This window comes from Thamnophis elegans, chromosome 2 (genome assembly GCF_009769535.1).
Source record: "Thamnophis elegans isolate rThaEle1 chromosome 2, rThaEle1.pri, whole genome shotgun sequence".
Classification (NCBI taxonomy): Eukaryota; Metazoa; Chordata; class Lepidosauria; order Squamata; family Colubridae; genus Thamnophis; species Thamnophis elegans.
In genome coordinates, this window is record NC_045542.1 from 38622389 (window position 1) to 38646352 (window position 23964).

The 23964-nt window shown below is 42.2% G+C and overlaps 1 protein-coding gene across 1 annotated transcript in view; it reads right to left on the bottom strand.

Moving 5' to 3' along the window:
* Positions 1-23964, bottom strand: part of PRKCA (protein kinase C alpha) — a 211135-nt gene that overhangs the window by 174314 nt on the left and 12857 nt on the right. The window contains exon 2 of the mRNA XM_032209981.1: positions 22087-22118. Coding sequence (XP_032065872.1) covers positions 22087-22118 — 32 coding nt within the window. The remainder of the gene's footprint in view (positions 1-22086; positions 22119-23964) is intronic.

The following is a 23964-nucleotide window of genomic DNA, read 5'->3' on the forward strand; positions in this document are numbered from 1 at the left end:
CACTTGAGAACATATCCCCATGTTCTTGCAATATAATCGCCATCTAAAAAGTGTGGTCAAGAGCAGTTACAAAATTCCAAGTAACCAGAAAGTAAACTATTTCTTCCTCAAGTCAGCCAGAAGTCAGCTTATCTCTTCTTTCTGTCTGTGTTGATGACGCACTTCCAAATAAAGCCATGAGTTATTGCTATTCACCATTTTATTTTCTAAGTACAATAAATAAATTGATGCTGGCACTTTGGTTGCAGAATGGCAGTATCCCATTTATTGCTGCTATTCAAACAAAAGAATATTGAGTTTAAGAGAGCAGGTAGACATCTGTGTGCAAAAGGAGGCACCTATGGTTACATTAGCTCAGAGAGGTCTTGTGATAATCATCCCAGATCTAAATTTCCTTCAAATATAATTTGGTTGGAGAAATTAATAACATTGCATTCCCTCTTGAACAAAGCAATAAAAGGTTTAACTGGGCACTATTGTTTCAAACATGATCTCTACAATTTGGATGTATCTCTACCACTGGACAATGTACCCCACGAGTAATGTATATATGCAGCAAAGGTATGCTCACCTCATAACAAACCAGAGACAATCTATGTATTCAGCTACAGTGGAGGACAAAGTCCAAGATAGCTAACTTCTTGTTTGTTCCTCTTTTCATGACTGTTTTTACACCTGCCTGTTCTTTCTGACCTGGCAAACGTGAAAGGTTACTACATCCCTTGGTATATGCAGCTCCACCTGTAGCAATGATTTAAACTATTTTTAAAGCGTCAAAGCAACATCTTCCTAACTGACTGTAAAATAATCCCTGTCAGTGTTATAAACATTCTTTTATCAACAAGCCAAATTGCACTAACATCCTTTAGTAACATAACACCACTGTTGGTTTATAAAAGAGAAGTACTCTATATAGTTGACTCTTACCCTTAAAACAATGGTTTTTTTTTTCCAAACTTCCTTGAATTTTACATCTCAGTTTGGGCATTGCTGCAAGCTGAATCACTTTAATTCTTTGATTCGTCATAAAAGGAGTGTGAATGTGCCACTACTGTGGACATCAGACTAGAAATTAAAGCCAAACACCTAGTAATGAAGAGAATACTATTTTGAAGTCACTCAGTGCAACCAACAAGCTAGACTCATAGACTCACCAAAGAGACCTATGTTTGTTCAAGGAATGTCCATTTGCATAACATTGTAGATATGAGTCTACAGTTCAAACATAATTAATTTTTATTAGTATATAGTCAATGGTTGCTGCTATTGCAAACCTATCCAAATAAAGCAGTTTCTACTACTTATTAACAGAGTTAGACAAAAATTCCCTAAACTATATTGGTCTATAAAACATTATTTAACATCCAGGCATGAAAATGTTCCAGCCCTTGTTTAATACAATGGAATAGGAAATCCAGTATGTGTACACACACATGTATCAGTAAAATTAATAAGGCTTCTCTAGGACTGCTTATTAGAGGACAGTTGATAAATATCCTAAAATTGGGAGAGATAAAAACTGTGTATTGGAAACTTCAGTAAAAAAAAATGACCATGCTGTTTAATATAATGCTATAGACCATGGGTGGGGACTATGGTCCTTTTATGACCTGTGGACTTCAACTCCCAGAATTCTTGAGCCAGCAGAGTAAAGTTCCTCACCTCTATTACAGACTATCGGCCCAGGATAAAGACCCTCAAACATGTGCAGGGAGTTGAACTAGAAGTCCTCAAATGCCCCTTCTAACCCTACTATTCTTTGTTCTATACATTTATAAAATGTATACAGCCACCCAATTCATGGGAACACAATGTACACCAGTACAGCGGAAGGAAAACCCAAATTATAATTAAAACCTCTGATATTTAGAACAAAGTTGACATACAAGCAGTATCTTGTCCGAGTCCATCAAATGCACATTCCATTTCCCAAGACAGGGATCCTCTCTCATCCTGATGTAACACTTGGGGGAGAAACTAAAGGCTAAATGTCTATGGAGATTCTCAGTCATCCAAGTCATGGTTGTCCCAAAGGTGGTTTTGCAAGAGGCAACTGGACTTTCTGGTTTTTCTCTGAAGATGCTTTGCTTCTCATCCAAGAAGTTTCTTCAGCTTCTTCTTTATTTCCTACAGGTGCTCTCGCTATCCCTCCCCCCTCTCTCTGTCCCCCTTCTCTCCCTCTCCTACACAGCAAGTCCTGTTGTGCTGCCTCCTCATGGCAGGGGTTGGGGTGTGCTCCTGGAAGGAATGAGCAAAGAATGTTGAAAGTTGTATGTCCAGAGTAAATTTTCTCACCAAGGTCACCTGGGACATGAAGACCACCCTAAACAAACAGACACTTATTATTGGCCAACAGTGTTATAGGAAAATGCTGGAGGCAGATAACTATTTTAGTAATCCTGAAAAACTGTCAATTCGTACTGTGCAGGAAAAGGCAATGGTAAACCACTCCTGTGTTTTTAACCAAGAAAACATGAATATAAAATATAAAATGATGGGATGATATTGTGGCAGATGTTGGGTCCCTCAGGTCAGATGGCGCTTAGCATGTTATTGAGGAAGAGCTTAGGATCTACCCTGTTTTCCCCAAAATAAGACCTCCCCGGATAATAAGCCCAATCAGGCTTTTGAGTGCATGCGCTAAAGTAAGCCCTCCCCAAAAAATACCCCCCCCAATACTGAAACACAGCAGCAGCCATGAGATGACCACGCTCACCGCCTCCTGCACCTCAAAAATAATAAGACCTCTCTGAAAATAAGGCCAAGTGCTTATTTCGGGGGTCAAAAGAAAATAAGACCATGTCTTATTTTCAGCAAAACACAGTATCAGAATGCAGATGGTGTTTACAAGTAGCTAGATTAAAACTTTCAGGATGTCTAGTTGCTAATGCTGCCATACAGGAAAAGAAAAGCTGAAAAGCTGAAAAGACGATAGGAACATGAAATAATCATCAACAACAGGAAAAGCTCAACAGAGATGAAATGAATCGACTGCAAACTGACATCTTCAGCATCAGCAAATTGGATCAGATTGAGGCTGTACAATTTCAGTCAGAAGATCACACTATTACTCAGGACATGAAAAGCAAAAAAGGGTCAGCATTGCTGTCGTAGTTAAGAAGGTTACGGCAAGGACAGTACTTGGCTACAATGCAATCAGCGATCAAATGATATCATTAAACTTTGTGGACAGCCCTTTAGTATGACGATCATTCACCTTTGGGCTCCAACCACTGATGCAGAAAAAGAGAAGATTGGTGAGGTTTATGATCGTGATTAGTTTGAAATCAATGGAACAATGCGAGCAAAAGGTACTGCTTGTGATTGGAGTCAGGGATGCCGAAGTTGGAAAAGTATAAGAGAACATTGTAGTTGGATTGTATGGCTTAGGAATCCAAAAAGAAGCAGGAGGCCAACTTATCCAATGGTTTCTTCATGGCTATCACCATCTTCAATCAACCGAAACAATCCCTCTATAGACGGACATCACCTGAAGGAACACAGGTAGGATTACAGCCACAATTGAGCCCAGAATGTATGTTGCTGAGTGAGAAAGTTGTTAAGTGAATTTTGCCCCATTTGACGACCTTCTTTGCCACAGTTGCTAAGTGAATGACTGCAGTTTTTAAGTTAGTGACATAATTGTTAAGTGAATTTGGCTTCACCGTTGACTTTGCTTGTCAAAAGGTCCCAAAAGGTGATCACATGATCCTAGGACACTGAAATCATCATAAATGGGAGTCAGTTACCAAGAGTCTGAATTTTGATCATGACCACGAGGATACTGCAATGGTCATAAGTATGAAAATCAGTAATAAGACACTTTTTTCAGTGTCATTGTAACGTAGAATGGTCACTAAATGAACTGCTGGAAGTTGAGGCCCACCTGTATGTAGAAATCAATTTGACTATATTTCTGGTAAAAGGAGGTGGAGAAACTCACAGGCACAATATGGTGAAGGAGACTGGCTCCAGGTTGGAAAGGAGTGACACAAGGCTGCATTCTCTCCTTTTGTTTTTATAACCTGTATGGGAACAATATCTTAAGGGAAGTTTGATTGGAAGAAGATGTGTGTGGTTTTAAAACTGGAGGAAGAAATACCAATAACATTCACTATGCTACTGATATTACTGTGATAACAAATAATGCAAAGCAACTATTCCTAGTAGTAAATGTTAAGGAGCATAGTAAAAATATGGGACTAAAATTAAATAAAAAGAAGACCAAACTAATTAACAATAGGTGGAACAACCAGCTTTAGAAGCAACACTGAAGATGCAGAAGTAATGGATAACACCTGCCTTTTAGGATCAATCATCAACACTAGTATTACTAGAGCCATGGTGGCACAGTGGTTAGAATGCAGTACTGCAAGCTACTTCTGCTGACTGCCGGCTGACTGCAATTTGGCAATTTGGCAGTTTAAATCTCACCAGGTTGACTCAAGGTTGACTCAGCCTTCCATCCTTTCGAGGTTAGTAAGATGAGGACCCAGATTGTTGGGGGCAATAGGCTGACTCTGTAAATTGCTTAGAGAGGGCTGTAAAGCATTGTGAAGTGGTATATAAGTCTAAATGCTATTGCTAGGAACAGACAATCAAGAAATAAGCTGCAGACCAGCCCTTGGTAGATCAGCCAAGAAGGCCTTGGGAAAGATATTGAAATGTGGTGCCTACAAAAATTCAAATCCTGCAAGACACGATATTCCCTGTGGCACTGAATGGAAGCAAAGTTTCAACCCTTTTGAACTTTGGAATTGGAGAAAACTCCTGAAAATATTGTGGACGGTGAAAAAACAAATGAATGAATCATCAAACAAATCAACCCAGAGTTCTCACTTGAGGAACAAACGATCGGGCTCAAATTAGTCTACTTCAGACCATTTTTGCTAAGATCTAGCTCTCTAGAGAAAACAGAGATAGGCAGTGTTGCAGATAACCGGCTATGTACCATGAAAAAAAAATCATTAGGTGATAATGAGCATTTCAAACTGAACCCAGAAGTCTAATGGAAACAAATACAGCTGGCAAAAATGGTATTTATTTTGAAAGTTTTCTCCCCTTCCTGAAAAACAGTAATATGACTTTTTAAATAAATTAAGATAACTATTGTCCACTGCTGGTGTTATACAGGCATACCAAAGTGTGCCCAATTACCACAGGCTCCTTTGCATTCTAGACCAATTACAGATTCTGGATGGTCTTCAAGGGCAGCTCCATGAAGAACATATTGCAACATCCAGGAGGAAGTGATTACGGCATACATAGGCATGGCCAGAAGTAGGCCCTCCCAATGTAGAAACTGCAAGTGGCACATAAGCTGTCCAGTTTATGGCTCTCCAGTTGCCACTTACTCCTCAAGCAAAAGCTATAAGTTCAGGGGAATTCCAAATTGCATACAAGTTACTAGTTGGGAAATGCAACCCCCACCATAAAGCCAAGGGTGGATAACTGCCAGTTCTGGGATCAGAGGGGCCACAAACCCGTAGACACCTGGTCTTGCTAAGGTTGAGCCTGTTCTTCCCTGTCCAGACCTCTTCAGCCTCCAGACACTAAGACAGACCTTTGACAGCATCAATTGCTCAGCTCAAAATGAGCCTCTATTCAGTTAGAAAAAGTCACTGATAAGCCTTTAAGGGAATGTCAATAAACCCTCTCTAAAGCAAACAAATGCACTCTTTCACTTTGTATTTGACATTTATTCCAGTTCTCCTGGCACTATTTAAAAAAAAAATAAACCTCCTTCTCAGCCGCTCAAATATATCCAAGAATATTTTTAATATATTGTAAGTCATAGCAATTCACATTATTGGAGTTGAACAGTGCTCCAGCCATTATTATATTAATACTCCTGGTTAGATTTGAGGCAGAGAAGCCAATACTATGCCTCTCAATTCTCCAATGAATTCCACTGTTCTCCTCCAAAATGAAGCCAAGAGAAATAAAAGTGTATATATAAAAATATACAGTAAAAGAAAGCAAAACACCATGCTTATTATTAATTTATTTTCATAGCACGAAGTATTCATGTTCTTTTCATGCAAAAGACTGAATACACATTTAATTTTATCTAATTCCCATAATTTCTTTGTCATGCTTCATATAATTTGTGCTTAAATATATGTCATTAATCACATAATCACTTTGTTCTCCTATTTGATCTGCAAAATAAGCTGTCAAGATGTGGGTTAAACTATGCTGTGCAAGGCTAAAAGGGTTGCTTAAGAAAATTTAGCTTCCAGAATATCAAAATTCCTAACAGCAAGCAGACATAAATGTCACTGTTTTACATGGGATAAAAGGCTGCTAGGATTTTACCAAGTTATATAGTGTAATGCAAAACATAAATGGAAAGAGAGAGAGGGAGGGAGGTGTCACGCCCCACTCCACTCCATAATTAGGAAAGAAAACCAAGAGACTCCATGGGTTGGAAATCCAATGTACTTTTACTAATTATAAATGGTAAGCGAGCAGTAGTGAAGCAAAATCTGAATAATATGGCGCGAAAGCAATTGATATATAGCAAAGCCCGTTCCCCCCCCTTAGGATCAAAGCTCCAGTCCAATCATAAGTCCTTCAAATGTCAGGTGTGAGATAACTTCAAAAAGACAGGCCAAGATGGAATGTGAAGGCCGTTGATGCAGGCGGGAAACACGTACGCATGCGTAAATCCCAACGACTGGTACATCCTAGAACATTCTTTCAGCAGTCCTCCAGCACATCAATTAAACCCTCCCACATACACGCCCCCCCCTTCCCGTTTCATGGCAGCTGAAGCAGCAGCAAAGCAGAAGCTGACATCCGGCCGTCCCCCGGAAAAAAGGCTGTCAGGCCTGGAAGAAAAAACAAACAAAACAGACAAACAACAAACAAGCAAGAGAGGGAAAGGAGAAAAGTCAAGGCTTGTCTGGATAAGCAGCATAAAATTTCTGGAGTAAGCGGGGGGCACGAACGTGGGACTTATCAACCCATTCCGTGTGGGAGGGGGGAAAATGTTTCCAAGCCACAAGGTATTGGATGCGATTACGGTGCCTGCGGGAATCCAGAATGTCCCGGACCTCAAAATGATGTTCACCATCAACAAGCAACGGAGCAGGCGGAGGGTCATCTGCGGGCCGTAGGTGAGACACCCGAACTGGCTTGATGAGGTTGATATGGAAAACCGGATGGATCCGGTTCAGATGTTTGGGCAATTGCAAACGAACAGAAACAGGATTGATAACTTTCACAATTGGGAAAGGGCCAACATACTTGGGACCCAATTTCTTAGACTTTTGTGTAGTATGCAAGAATTTAGTGGATAAATACACTAAATCTCCAACGTGGTACTCATAAGGCTGGGAGCGTTTCTTATCAGCCTGCTTCTTATGAGCCTTGTGGGCAGCGTCCAAGGTGGAAAGAGTGAGGGGCCAAAGGCGACTAAGACGTGCACTCCAGTCTGCAACGGAAGGAACTTGAGGCTGGGCCGTAGGCAGCTCAGGAATAGGAACAAAATCCTGGCCGTAAACGACCCGGAAAGGGGTGAAACCCGTGCTGGAGTGAACCGAATTGTTATAGGCCACTTCAGCGTGTGGTAACAAGTCCACCCAATCGTCCTGTTGATAATTGATGAAACAACGTAAATATTGTTCAAGGACGGAATTAGTACGTTCACAGCCGCCATTAGTCTGAGGATGGTAGGCGGAGCTAAGGCCCTGGGCGGAGCCAATACGTGTGAGGAACTCCTTCCAAAATTTAGATGTGAATTGGACCCCACGATCGGAGATGATACGGTCGGGAACCCCATGCAAGCGGTATATGTGGGAAAGGAATAGCTTAGCCAACGCCTTGGCGGAAGGAATCTTGTGGCAAGGCACGAAATGAACTTGCTTGGAGAACAAATCAGTAACCACCCAGATGACCGTGTGCCCTTGACTCTCGGGGAGCTCCACAATAAAGTCCATAGAAATCTCCTTCCACGGGGCAACCGGGCGGGCGACGGACTGCAGAAGCCCGTGTGGTTTCCCCGGCGGCTTTTTGGCGGTAGCGCAAACTGGGCAACTGGACACATAAAGTTCAATGTCCTTTTTTAAAGAGGGCCACCAGAATTGTCTCTTCACGAGGTGCAAAGTTTTTACGAACCCAAAATGACCTGCCATCCTGGAGTCATGAGCGCGACGGAGGACCACAAGCCGTAGGGAAGCGGGGATGTATAGTTTAGCACCAATCCACGGTAGATCGTCCCTCATGGTGCACTCGTCCCGATGGTTCAGGAACCAGTCGTCTTGAGGAAGAGCCGCTTTGAGGTCAGAAAGCAGATCGTGAGGCACGTCCTTTTGAGCCTTGGTCTGCTGACATGTGAGCACCGGAGCTGCCAAGAGCGGTTGGACGATACTCAGTTTGGAACAATTATACTGAGGCAACCGGGACAAAGCATCGGCCATGAAGTTCTTTCCGCCCGGGATATACTTTAGAGTGAAATTGAAACGGTTAAAATACTGGGCCCAACGCATCTGCTTTGGGGAGAGACGGCGAGGTGTGCGCAACGCTTCCAAATTCTTGTGGTCAGTCCACACCTCAAAAGGGTGTTTAGAGCCTTCAAGGAAATGGCGCCAAGTAGCGAGGGCCCAACGGACTGCAAAAGCCTCTTTCTCCCAGACTGCCCAGCGCCGTTCCGTGTCAGTGAGTTTACGTGAGGTGTACGCGCAAGGCTGTAAGTTACCTTGGTCATTGGCTTGTAGCAGGACTGCCCCAACGGCGACATCACTGGCATCAGCCTGGACAACGAACGGCTGGTTGAGATCAGGATGTTTAAGAACTGGTTCAGCGGCAAAAAGGCGTTTAAGCTTTTCGAATGCCGCCTGGCATTCCATGGTCCAGTCCAAAGGCTTATTGGGTTTAGGCTTCGGTTCGCCTTTAGTTTTGAGCAAATTAGTAATAGGGAGAGCAATGTCGGCAAAAGAGGGAATAAATTGACGGTAGAAATTAGCGAAACCCAAAAATTTTTGCAATTGTTTACGAGTTTTGGGAGCGTCCCATTCAGTAACCGCCTTTACTTTCTCAGGGTCCATTTCAACGCCATGAGGGGAGATACGGTAGCCCAGATAGTCAATAGTAGTTTGGTGAAACTCACACTTAGACAATTTGGCATACAGGTTGGCGGCACGGAGTTTTTTCAAAACAGTGCGCACCAAATTGACGTGGTGGTCGTGAGAGCGGGTATAAATGAGGATATCGTCCAGATATACGATAACGCCCTTATAGAGATGATCGTGCAGGATCTCATTAATAAATTGCATGAATACAGCAGGAGCCCCCTGTAGGCCAAAAGGCATAACCCGGAACTGGAAACAACCAAGAGGGCAGTTGAAAGCGGTCTTCCATTCGTCCCCTTCCTTAATGCGAACCCTATAGTAAGCTTCGCGCAGGTCCAATTTTGTGAAGATGCGGCCCTTCCCCAATTGCGCCAACAAGTCCTTCATCAAGGGTAGTGGGTAGAGGTTCTGAGTACAGATGGCGTTAAGGTTTCTAAAGTCACAACATAAACGAAGAGACCCATCTTTCTTCTCACGAAACAGCACAGGGGCCGCCACCTTGGGTCGGGCCGGTTCAATGAAGCCACGCTTCAAATTCTTGTCAATGAAAGAACGCATCTCCTCCATTTCCCTGGGTGACATGGAGTAAATGCGGGGTTTAGGGAGTTTGACCCCGGGCAAAATGTCAATGGAGCAATCAGTAGGTCTGTGGGGGGGCAGAATGTCCGAAGATTGCTCGCTGAAGACTTCCTTAAGATCCAAATATTCTTTCGGAATTTTCTCCTCTCCTGCAATCCTCTCCTGCCCCCTAGCGGCTACTTCAGGAACGTTAGTGACGCCAGGTTGGTTTGGAGAGCCCTCCCCCACTGGAGGCACTTTGGAGCGAATACGCAAGCGACCTGTCCGCCAATTTATGTGAGGGTTCCATTTTCGGAGCCACGGGATGCCCAAAATAAGTGGTCTGTCCATGCCAGGTGCGACCACAAAAGAGATTAATTCAGTGTGGGTACCCATTTTCATTTGTAAAGGCTCAGTAAAAAAATGGGCGGGCCCTCCCCCCGCAATCGATCCGTCTATCTGGCAAAAAACAATAGGGGTTTTCAAAGTGCGCAATTTGAGGCCTAATTTCTCAACCATGGCTGGGTTGATCATGGACCGGGAACAGCCGGAATCCAGTAATGCTAGGAGGGTGGCAGGTGTTCCCTCAGGAGGAACTTTTAATTCAATAGGGAGTAGAAGGGGCCCCTTGTTTGAACTCACCCAGTGAGGTGATGTGTCGTCATCAGAGTCATCAGAAGAAGAGGAGTTAGCATCCGCGTCATCCTTCAATGGCTGGGCAAGAGGAGGGGGGTTGGTTTCTCCAGCGAAAGCCGTTTCCTTCTTTTTCTTTTCAGAGCCTCTTTCAGGTTTCTCCTCACGTCCGGGAGGGGGTTGGGCAGAGAGGGGTAATTTCGCCCGACAGAGGGGGGCGGTATGCCCAAGCTTGCCACAGCGAAAACATGTTAAAGATCTGGAGGAGCCAGAAGGGGGCCCTCTCGCGTCTCCTCGGCGTTTGGAAAGCAATTGAGTAGTAGGAGGGGGGAGGGACTTGGCAGCCCTTTCTTTCCGCTTCCTTCTTTCTTCCGTGGCATAACGCAGACGAATTAAATCAAGCTCAGCATCAGCAGCATGCTCAAACCAAGTGATTAAACGTCTCGGCAGGTTACGATTGACACATTGTTGATAAATGTCAGCGTTCAAGCCTTCAGCAAATCTGTCCAGAAGCGCATCCTCCCCCCAGCCTCTCATGTACTGAGAAAGACACTGAAATTCCTGGATGTATTCGGCGACAGGTCTGTCGTCTTGGTCAAAGGTTAAAAATTTCAACTTGTTCCGCTTCTCAGTTAATGGGTCATCAAAACGTTGGCGGAAAGCATCCATGAAACGGTTGAAATTCCCCAAGAGGGGCGAGCCAGACATATGCAGAGCAGTCGACCACGTGGCCGCTTCACCGTCCAAAGACAAAAGAACCATTCTGACCCTTAAGGTGTCAGATTCAAAGTCCCGGCCATAAATTTCCATGTAGTTAAATACCTGCATAAGAAAGGAGGGGAGGCTAGCAGAAGCCCCATTAAAACGCACAGGCAAGGGAGGGATTTTTGCCATCCGATGTCTTCTGGGGGGAGGCTGGGGGGGAGGTCCTCTTTGATCAGCAAAACCTCTAGCCGCAGGGGGAGAGACGGGCCGAGGGGGGGGTGGGGGAGAATCCTGGCGTGGGTAACGTTGCCAATTTCTCCAGTCTCTTTCCTCCTCCCCCCGTCTCTCTTCCAAAAATGTTTGACCCCAATAATCAGGTAACTCACTCCGTTGGGGTTTTCTCATGGGCCCCTGGCGCTGATAGCCTCTCCATTCTCCTTCATCGCCCCCTCTTCTTTCCCCACAGTACCTTTGGCTCCAATAGTCAGGGAAATCACTCGCCTGAGGTTTTCTCACGGCCCCTGGCTCCAGCGAAGTTTGTTGAGGTGGTCTTTGGGTGAGTCCAGCATTCCAGCTTGTCTCTATTTCTCTTTGCCCCACTGAAGTTGACCAACGGGGTAGGGGGGAAAGTTCAGGCTGACTGGAAATTTGCAGTTGAAATAAATCTTCGTGCAAAGGTCGGTCAGACGGGCTGGGCTGGTGTAAAGAAAGGTCGGGAGGTCCCAGTTCACTGGAATCCGTCCCTCCAACGGCGCCTTCCCCCTCTCTGGTCGGAGAAGACATTATTTCCCTTCTCGGTAGACGTAAATCTCCTGGAAAGGGATATTTTCAGATTTTGCTTCTTGTCACGCCCCACTCCACTCCATAATTAGGAAAGAAAACCAAGAGACTCCATGGGTTGGAAATCCAATGTACTTTTACTAATTATAAATGGTAAGCGAGCAGTAGTGAAGCAAAATCTGAATAATATGGCGCGAAAGCAATTGATATATAGCAAAGCCCGTTCCCCCCCCTTAGGATCAAAGCTCCAGTCCAATCATAAGTCCTTCAAATGTCAGGTGTGAGATAACTTCAAAAAGACAGGCCAAGATGGAATGTGAAGGCCGTTGATGCAGGCGGGAAACACGTACGCATGCGTAAATCCCAACGACTGGTACATCCTAGAACATTCTTTCAGCAGTCCTCCAGCACATCAATTAAACCCTCCCACATACACGCCCCCCCCTTCCCGTTTCATGGCAGCTGAAGCAGCAGCAAAGCAGAAGCTGACAGGAGGAAGGGAGGGAAGAAGAGTCAAAACTGAAAACAAGTCACAAAAAAGTCTTATTATATGAGAATGAAAAAAATAGTTATGGCCAAGATCTAAAGGCCCAAACAGATCAGAGGATCTAAGTGGTAAATGGACTGGTTCTTCTAGATAGACTATATCTTCTATCAATAACAATCCTTTGGATTCCAGTCTATGAGAGTACATAAGATAAATCGATGTCTGTCTGTCTGTCTGTCTGTCTGTCTGTCTGTCTGTCTGTCTGTCTGTCTGTCAAGGTAAAGGTTCCCCTTGCACATATGTGCTAGTTGTTCCTGACGCTAGGAGGCAGGCTCATCTCAATTTTAAAGCCGAAGAGTCAATGCTGTCCGAAGGCATCTCCATGGTCAAGTGGCCGGCATGACTAAATGCTGAAGGCGCATGAAACATTTTCACCTTCCCACCAAAGGTGGTTCCTATTTTTCTACTTGTATTTTATGTACTTTTGAACTGCGAGGCAGAAGCTGGGATAAGTAACGGGAGGTCACTCATTTACAAGGCACTAGGGATTCGAACTGCCAACCTTTCTGATCGACAAGCTCAGTGTCTTAGCCACTGAGCCACCGCGTCCCTATATATCAATATATCGATGTATCAATAGATAGATCAATAGATCAATAGATTGATGGATAGATAGATATGTATATTTCTGCATATTTCTGCATGATCATTCCTATTATTTAAATCTTCACCAATGGAAAAAATTAAGTTTCTTTTAGAAAGATTACAACAACTGTATTTACTTACAGATTTTCAAACCCACTAGCATAGTTCCAGTGTGCTGAAATATGCCTTGCCCTTAAATCAGGCCTTTGCTGCACAGCAATAATGCAAGCAGGGATGGAAATGGGGAAGACAGTGACCAAATGAAACTGATGCTAGTGTTCAAATTTACAAATATAAAGAAAAGGCCAAGGACATGATGAACAGTTATTATATACTTGTATGAGTTTTTCCAAGCTGACAATATTTTGAATCTTTGGAATCATCCACTTACATGTCCAGAGTGATATTTAAATGCAGAACATGGTATGAAAACATCACTTCAAGAATCTTGCCCTTTTAGCTGCAGTGTTTCAGAGAAATTCATAACATTGCAACTCAATCGTTTCTATAGGCTGTCTGTTAATACAAATAAAATATGAAAGAAAGAAGAAGGAGGAGGAGGGGAAGAAGCATTTTGCAGCCCCAGTATGAGTACTTCAGCACACAGGGCCAACTTCGGTTTCCCTCTTATTTTATCTAGGGTAGCTATCAAATCCGCCATCCTGGGCCCAACATTTGGGAAGCCAGACTCTGCCTGTCACAAGCCAGGACAAAGGGTGAGTAATGGAGGAGTAACACCTCCTTAAAAAACCTTTATCCATCTGGTAGCACCTCGTAAGGGCTCCTTTCCAGGGTTACAGGAGAAGATGGTCAAAGGTTTTGAAGGCGGAAGAGGGCTTTCGCCCCATGGCAGATAAAGTGGCAGAACCATGACCTAGGAGAAGGGAGACTCAAGGATGCCAATGATGAGGGTAGCTATCCCATTCTGACACCATCCAGACATGCTAATATATGCTGCTCTTTCTTGCTCGTCCTTTGCGCAGCCTCAGCCCTTTTACCACCTCCATTTTCCAAATAGAAGTACAGATGGAAAACAACCCTGTCTTAATCAGCCAAATAACAGAGGTCTCACTGGACAAAAGATCCCAAAATAAGCAAGGAAATTATGTAACCACTGCAAAAGATTTGATTTAAACCTCTCCTGGGAAAGATGTAATTTTCATCACTTAAATCGCCATTAGGTAAATTTGATTTAACTACTCTTGGAGAAAATACACATGTCGTCCTTTCTCAGAATTATAATTCCTTTTTTAAAAAAAATTACTGATTATTTTAAAGATTAAATTTCATTTAAAACTTGGGAGCAATGATAGGACCATATTCTGTAATACCAAAGCAGAAATTAACTTCTCAAGTCATTATGAGGAAAATCATTGATAAACAGAGCATATTATTAGGATTGAAGATGCAAGAAATGTTTCAACAGCTGTGACGAAAAGAGTTGGCGAATGGATCAGTTCCTTGAAACTCTTCTCTGGGTCAAGGAGAGGGCTAAGATTATCCACAGCTTCAATAACTCTGAATTATTTAACACCTACTTCTAAATTTCTTGCAATGTTTACAGCATTTTTAGGGAGCATGAAAACTGTACTTAAATTCCATTTCTAAAAATATATTCAAACCATTTTTTTCTCTGTCCTGAGTAGCAAAGTACAGTAACAAAATTCTATTTTCTCTAGGAAAAATTGATCGATTACCTTTCTACCAGAGGTGGCATTCAGCAGGTTCTCACCAGTTCTGGAGAACTGGTAGCAGAAATTTTGAGTAGTTGGGAGAACGGGTAAATACTACCTCTGACTGGCCCTGCCCCCATCTATTCTCTGCCTCCCGAGTCCCAGCTGATCAAGAGGAAATGGGGATTTTGCAGTAACGTTCCCCTGGAGTGGAGAGGGAATGGAGATTTTGCAGTATCCTTCCCCTGCCACGCGGACCATGCAATGCCCACCAAGCCATGCCAGACCCACCAAGCCACGCCCACAGAATCGTAGTAAAAAAGTTTGATTCCCACCACTGCCTTCTACTCAAGGCATTTTGACCTTTACAAATTACAAAGGTGCTGCCATAGGAATCAGCAAGGTGCACAATGCCTTCCAAATGTAGTCCAAATGTATTGGACTACAATTCCCACAATGCACTGTCTGGGCTAGTAGTCCCAAACATTTTAGAAAATGCTAGCCTGTCCATTCTGGTCTTCAAGTACTGTGGGCATTCTTTTTTATAGCTCTTGCAATACATTTTACACAATTTCTCTTTCAGTCCTTATTCCTCTATCTGTAGGATAGCGAATGAAAACTTACCTCACTGTTGTAAAGGTTACAGAAATAATATAACTGAAATGGTTTGGACACTATAAGTGCTGGATAAATGTTTGATGTGCTTGGTTTTATAAGTCAACTATCTCTTGCTTGTTGCTATTTCAAGTAATATCACCTCACACTGACCTCATCTTACCATTTCATGCTGCCTTTGCTACAGCTGCAAGTTTATGTGTGTTTCCAAGAAGGAAACCTTCTGGACAGTTTGACAACAAGGAAAAAACTTGTCAGTAACTATTACATTATAACAGTGCTGTAATGAAAACCAGTAGTTTTTCAGCTACAAGCAAAGTAGAAGGATAGGATGGCTGGATTTTTCATGTACAATCTTCCACGCATTCAATTTAATTTCTCTGTTTATCAGGCCACATATCTCCCCAGCCTTCTCTCTCATTAACAGTTAGTGACACATAATCACTACTGAATTTCTTTTGACTTGTCCCCTTTAAATGGCTGATGTGATTTCAATAAATAGGATTTTCATTTGAAAATATTTACTTTTGCTTGGAAATCTCTTGGAGCTGCCTAAATATAGCAAGAAATGGCATGCTTTATGGGGAAATTACACTGAAAAGTCTGGATCCTTGTTGCTGTTAAACAAAGAAACAAATAAATAATAAATAAATAAATAAGTAAGTAAGTAAGTAAGTAAGTAAATAAATAAATAAATAAATAAATTCCCTACAAGGCTCAGTTAGAGCATAAAATCCCTTTCTGAAGATCCTCTAACAATACTGGTGAAACTCGAAAAATTAGAATATCGTGTAAAAGTTCATTTATTTCAGTAATGCAAATTAAAGGTTAAACTAATATAGGAGATAAGACTGATTACATGCAAAGCAAGATAGTTCAAGCCGTGATTTGTCATAATTGTGATGATTATGGCATACAGCTCATGAAAACCCCAAATCCACCATCTCAGAAAATTAGAATATTACATGCAATCAATAAAAGAAGGATTGTACATAGAACAATATCGGACCCCTGAAAAGTATAAGCATGCATATGTACTCAGTACTTGGTTTGGGCCCCTTTTGCAGCAATTACTGCCTCAATGCGACGTGGCATGGAAGCTATCAGCCTGTAGCACTGCTGATGTGTTATGGAAGACCAATACAATACAATAGCAGAGTTGGAAGAGACCTTGGAGGTCTTCTAGTCCAAACCCCTGCCTAGGCAGGAAACCCCCATACCATTTCAGACAAATGGCTATCCAACATCTTCTTAAAGACTTCCAGTGTTGGGGCATTCACAACTTCTGGAGGCAAGCTGTTCCACTGATTAATTGTTCTAACTGTCAGGAAATTTCTCCTCAGTTATCCCACAGTCATTGAACCAGGTTTTGGTGCTTTTGGCAGTGTGGGCAGTGGGAAAATGAAGTCAGCATCCCCATAAATCTCGTCTGTGGAAGGAAGCATGAAGTGCTCCAAAATCTCCTGGTAGACGGCTGCATTGAACCTGGTCTTAATGAAACACAGTGGTCCAAAGTCCTGTTACTCAGTGGTCCAAAATCCTCTTTTCTGATGACAGCAACTTTTGCATCTCATTTGGAAACCAAGGACCCAGAGTATGGAGGAAGAATGGAGAGGCCAATCAAGCACAGTAATCCCATGGTCATTGAACCAGTTTTTAGTGCTTTTGGCAAAAGTTGCTTTATGGGGATGCTGACTTCATTTTCCAGCTGCCCACACTGCCAAAAGCACCAAAACCTGGTTCAATGACCGTGGGATTACTGTGCTTGATTGGCCAGCAAACTCGTCTGACCTGAACCCCATAGAGAATCTATGGGGCATTGCCAAGAGAAAGATGAGAGACATGAGACCGAACAATGCAGAAGAGCTGAAGGCTGCTATTGAAGCATCCTGGTCTTCCATAACACCTCAGAAATGCCACAGGCTGACAGCTTCCATGCCACGCCACATTGAGGCAGTAATTGTATAGCAATAGCAATAGCAATAGCAGTAGACTTATATACCGCTTCATAGGCCCTTCAGGCCTCTCTAAGCGGTTTACAGAGAGTCAGCATATTGCCCCCAACAATCCGGGTCCTCATTTTACCCACCTCGGAAGGATGGAAGGCTGAGTCAACCCTGAGCCGGTGAGATTTGAACCGCTGACCTGCTGATCTAGCAGTAGCCTGCAGTGCTGCATTTAACCACTGCGCCACCTTGGCTCAAATTGCTGCAAAAAGGACTCAAACCAAGTACTGAGTACATATGCATGCTTATACTTTGCATGTAATGAGTCTGTCTCATATATTAGTTTCACCTTTTAAGTTGCATTACTGAAATAAATGAACTTTTGCACGATATTCTAATTTTTTGAGTTTCACCTGTGCAGGAGGAGTATTCATAAGACACTCTTCCCTACTTTGCAAAGGAAATATCTCATTAGCAGAGTTTTGCTTATAATTTAGATTCCAAGCCAAGACATCCATAACATTTCTTCTAACTAAATACACAAATCACCTATAATGACTCTATTCCCTTCCCTGGTGCACATTAGTTAAATATATATAATAAAGAATGCATGACATAAATCAGGGGTAAAATCCACTTACCTTTGCTACCGGTTCAGTAGCAATGTGAGCGCCCACACATTCGCCACCTCCACGCATGCGCAGGACCTTCTGCGCATGCGCAGTGTCAAAATGACATCTGGGCGGCTGTGCAGAGCCTGCTACCAAGTGCACCTGGCAAGCAAGTAAGCAAACAGATAGGTAAGCAAACAGCAAGAGGGGAGGAATCCACTGTGCCACATGATTTAGATTAGCTAGAAAGCAGGAGAGTCTGCTTTCTAGCTAATATAAATCGCGTGGCACAGCTGATCGTCGGAAATACCTGTTTCCTCTAACTGGTAGCATTTTTTTTACTACCAGTTCAGGTGAACAGTTGGCATCTTTGCTACCGGTTTGGGCGAACCGGTCCAAACCAGTACCATATCACCCCTGACATAAATCAAACCACCAACATTTTAAACTATATGTGCCCACCTTACCCAAATTTGCCAGTGGTATCAATAAAATAATTCATGCAAAAGTAGGTTGAAAATTAAGCATTAAAAAGTTGCACATAAGTGTAAAATTGACAGTTTGTTTGTATTTCACTTGTATATCACTGAAAGGGGCCAATCAATTGCCAAAGCAATTTATTCAATTGCCAGTTGTATAATTAAATTAAGAATTCCCTTAACTGGTTATCCAAGTTCAGAATGTAGCACTACAGCTTCTAGCATCATTTTTCTACTTAATGGCCCTACAGATATCTTGAATTCCAAAGCTTCCTAAGAGAATCAGGGGATTTAAAAACTAATCTATCAAAAAAAAAAATCAGATTGTCAAAAACTGTTCCAGAAAGAGGCTGTGTTGCTGGAAGGAAAAATGGAAAATCTTGAGACAAGGGACACTATAAGATTCAAAATTAGAGCATTTATTGTCAATTGCTTCACAAGAATATAGCCTCAAATTGAGCACAGCTGTTGGCCAAATTGGCCTTAGACTTCTGCAAATTCTCCAACACACCTGACTGTCTCAGAAAAAAGTCCCAGCCCTAATTCAAATAAGTTAATGCAGAACTATTAGGAGTAGGCAAAGGAGCAAGTATAAAGACAATAAATCACTATAGTAGCTTGGCTTTGATGCTGGATGTTTGCTTATATTTTGCCAATAGCTTCCTGAAGCACAGACTCCAATGGAGTTGTTTCCTGTGTTTGAGATCAGATGCCTCCAGAGTATAAAGGCCATGTTTACAGATTCAATATTTATAATCCAAATATTCAAAGTGGCTGAAGACCATGACAATGAAGTAATGAATAAACGTGCCCAACCAGGGGCGGGCTGCTAGGGGTTCATAGGGGTTCGGGAGAACCTCTACCTAAGATTCTGTGCAGTTGAGATAACCCCTAAATCCCACTCCTGGCTGGCCCCACCCCACCCATGAGTCCCCACACCAGAAGTGGGTTGTTCCCGGTTAAGCCCGGATCTGCTGAACTGGTAGTGGTGGCAGTGAGAGGCTTTGCCAACCCACCTGGATGACACTCACACACGCTCGCACAAGCAAACCAGTAGTGCCAGAATTTGAAACCCACCTATGCCCCACGTGGCCCGTTTTGGATGCAGGTAAGCGCAGGTAGCGCACAGAGGCTTGGGGAGGGTGAAAAATGGGCCTACCAGAAGTTCAGGAAGGCTGGAAATGGGCCTGTTTCCAGCCTCCAGAGGGCCTCCAGAGCCTGGGGAGGCCATTTTCACCCTCCTGGAGGCTCAAGGAAAGTCTCTGGAATCTGGGGAGGGCAAAAACACCCTGTCCCCCACCATGGCCATGCCCACCCAGCAACTGGGCAGAGAACCCCTTGCTAAAAATTTTGAAGCCCATCCCTGTGCCCAACTGCGTGCTTTCATTAGAAAGTTTGTGTGGAAGAATCTCCCTCTTGGAAATCATTTTACTTATTTGATTTATTAAATTTATATACCACGTTTCATTCAAAGTGCTCAAGAGGCATACTTGCATACACATACGCATACATATCATTTTTTTCTTACCACAATAACAACACTGAAGTGAGAAAGTGTAACTAGCTCAAAGACAACCAATGAGTCAATAGCTGGGCTACTGCAGAACATTAGCTCTCTAATGGATCATGAATATCTGTACTCAGAACAATAGCAGTAGCAATAGCAGTAGACTTATATACCGCTTCATAGGCCTTTCAGGCCTCTCTAAGCGGTTTACAGAGTCAGCATATTGCCCCCAACAACAATCTGGGTCCTCATTTTACCCACCTCGGAAGGATGGAAGGCTGAGTCAACCCTGAGCCGGTGAGATTTGAACCACTGAACTGCTGAACTAGCAGTCAGCTGAAGTGGCCTGCAGTACTGCACTCTACCCACTGCGCCACCTCAGCTCAAGGCGTAAAACCTAGAACTTGTATAGCACTTGAAATGAATTCATACCAATTCTGACAAACTGCTCCAAAGACATTTCTGTTGCTAAGCAAGACAGTTGTTAAATGAATTTTGCCCCATTTTACAATCTTTCTTTCCACAGTTGTTAAGTGAATCATTGTAGTTAAGTTAGCGATACAGCGTTAATAGGGAATCTGGCTTCTCTATTGACTTTGCTTGTCAGAAGGTCGCAAAAGGTCATCACATGACCTTGGGATACTGCAACCATCATAAATATGTGTCAGTTGCCATGCATCTGAATTCTGATCAACTGACCATGGGGATGCTACAATGGTTGTAAGTGTGAAAAATGGCCATAAGTCACTTTTTTCCAACTGTTGAAACTTCGAATGGTCACTAAATAAATTTTGATCACATGACCACATGCTGCAATGGTCATAAGTGTGGAAAACTTATACATGACTCATAAGTCACTTTTTCAGTGCCTCTATAACTTTGAACAGTCACTAAATGAATGTTTTAAGACGAGGACTACCCATATCTCCTTCTCAGAGATGGTAATATGACCAGGAGGTTATTTAAGGCTGCAAAGGAACTATTTGAACTAGGAATGTTCCAGTTCTCACAAAGTGGCACCACATTTCTCTAACATTTAATACAAGGAAAACCATCTCCTTTGTTAGGGTGACAAGATTCAACAATATATTGCTAGCTATCAGCTGTAAGAGGCCGTAATTTAATGCTCTTTTCCTTTTCAGTATCTCTTTAAAATCAGAGTTCAAATGTCCTGGCTCAAATTTCAAAACCGTTAAATATAGGTTTTGTGGCGTGACAGTTATGACTCCAACAAGGGTTCATGCCAAAAATGTTTATCTAGTCGATAATCAGATCAATCACAGGGCAAGGGTTTTTTAAAAAAATGACTTGTAGGTATCACGTAGCAATTTTCAGCTGTTACCATCAGCTGCTCTCTGACAGGGTGAAATTATCAGACTAAATGCTGCTTCATTCATCTAACTAATAACAAATGGTTTCCATGGTGAATCACTAACTTATACAATCAACATTCAATAACAATATTAAACCATAAACAGGAAGAATATTGCTTAGAGATATTAATAGTACATTAATGCTCCATAGCCATCTCAGGGAAAGGATACCCATGATAAAATTACAGGCATCAGGAAAGAGGCCAAGGCACATATTTCAAATTTCTAGATTTGATCCATAAAATCTCCAGGCAAGAGAAAATGAAGTAAGTCTTCTGTCCAAGTCCTTTGAGGGCTACTGAGGTCTGGCACAGATCAAACTGGGGTAGATGAATTTATAGTCTGATGTGTGGCAACACAGTTCATATATTCATATTCAAATCATATGCTTCACCTTTATTGAGTACGTTAAAGGACTTGTATTACTGTTAATAATGCAGTTTACAGAAACGGATTTCTCCTCCATCCCAAGATTTAAAAGACTTCGCTGCAAGCAACGAACACTGCTTTGAAATAGAGTTTATTTTCTCTTTCACTATGTCACAAAATAAACAAACTGTATAAATCAATGGCCAAAGGTCCCGATGAATATAAAACTGATGCCGATTAATAACAGAGGGAAAAGGTAGAAGGGAGTATTAAAGGAAACCCAACAGAGAGTGAAACCACTTTTCAAAACACCCACACAGAGACAGCCTCTCCCGACAAGAGAAATGTTCTCTACCAAAATAAACCACAAAGATTCTTTTCATGAAAAATTAAAGAGTTCTCTATATGCAGATTACATGACATTTAATTTTAGGAAACTGCTGAAATGAACCTCTTTTGTGCATGATTCACAGTTCATGAGATAAATGATTAAACAATACACATCCTTTTAGATAATTTAATATCCTCCTTTTAACATGCTTAATTCCTTCTTGAGATATGGTTCATATATTACCTAGATTTAATTATTAAAACAGAAATAGAAACCATTATAAAACCATTTGTATCTTACCTTGGCATTGAAACCCTTGTTTTCCAAACCCCCTGCAAGGAGAAGGAGAAAAAAAAGAAAAGACTTAGAAATATATTTTGATATTAAATTAATAACAATCTACAATATGTTTAAACTTATTGTCATAGCAAAATGAAGCTGTTAAGATCTCTTTTCAACTAAAAACAGGAATTTATTTTCAAATTCCTATATTCAGTTTTGAAGAAAATCTGTTAAGTATTGCGCAATGATATAATATATCAATGTAGTGTGGAAACATTGTGATGTGCTACAGTTAATATGAGAAATAATGCAAGCCGTCTTATATTTGATACTGTATGTAATAGTAGCTTAACATTTATTCTACTAACATTTACTAACATTATCACTACTAAAATTCTGCCACAGGAGAAAATATATTTAAAAATGGGCTACAAGTTATTCAAATGAAATCCATGTTTCCTTGGAAGGCACTTCTTGATTAAAAAAAAAACAAGTAATATTATTTTGACAATGTAATGATTCATATCACTCTGTTAGGATTCCTTTTGATGATATGATAATTAATGATTAAACTATCTTTGCAGCTTTTAAAGTCCAAAGTACAGCACTGTCATATTTGGCTATTGAATGATAATGTGTCTCATTCAGACTCTGATAAATCCTTCGGGATTGGGCGGCATATAAATATATTTAACAAAATAAATAAAATAAAATAAATAAAATAAATAACGTGGCATTCTCTAGATAAATTAGACTCCAATCCCTGTAGGATCTGATCCTTGTTCAGAATTAGAGAGGCTATAGGACCTCTAAAGTGACTTCTGATTTGTCCGTAGGTCCATTTTTCGCCCTCCGGGGCCTTCAGGAAAGATCCTGAGGCCTCCGGAGGACATCTGGGGAGGGCAGGGGGCTTTTCTCACCATCTCCAGGCTCCTAGAAAGCCTCTGGAGTCTGGGAAGGGCGAAAAAGCTGTGCCCAAAGCAGGAGGTGTGTCGCTGGTCACGCACATAGCATTATGGATGTGGCACGCCTGCGCACGACTCCCCTGTGCTCCCCGTTTTTGATACAGGAGCCAAATTTGGTTTGCCATCAGTGCTATAGATCAATATATATTGAAGACAGTGGACAGCTTTTCTATGGAAGCTGAATATGAGATCCCTAAGCCAAGATATTCAATTATTGGCAGTTTTCCTATAATCGTATCCATCTTCCCTCCTCAGGGAGACATTATTTTTCATACCAGACCTTCTATTCTTTATATTCAAAAATACAAAAAGCACTCTTGTAGACACTAACATATGATTAGCAGTTGCCTTTGTAAGAATTTGCCGTATCATGCATTATTAAGTGGTATGTGCCGTATCACTTATTACTAAAAGAATTATAATCTGAGGTACACACACATACAGAAGCCACCAGTCATTTATTGGGTCATCGTTTCAGAGATGTTTCCTTACTAAACAGAGCAGCAGAATGACTTCCTACCAGCTTCCTCACTGACTGTGTTTGTGGGAAGCTGGTAGGGAGCATCAGAAATGACTCCTCCTTGACTGACCCACGGAACTGCCTGCCATTTTGCTGGGAAGAAGGGGACAAAGAGAGTCATGGACCATAGGGAAAATTGTACCCCACTCCTCATCCTGATATGTCCTCAAGAGCACCCTCCCTCAGGGGGGAAGAGGATTCACTCACCCACTACCAGTGACCCACAGCTAGATCTATCTTGCCAGCAGGCATCCAAGTCCCTCCCTCATCCTTCCCTAGCTACCCACTGCCATTAAGAGATTTCAAATTTAAGTCTCAGTTTCAAAGCCACTCACCTGTCAGACCTAGCCTCCATTCGATTGGATGCAATGGTCAGAGGGAGGCAGGAAAGAGGGCAAAGGAATGGCCCTC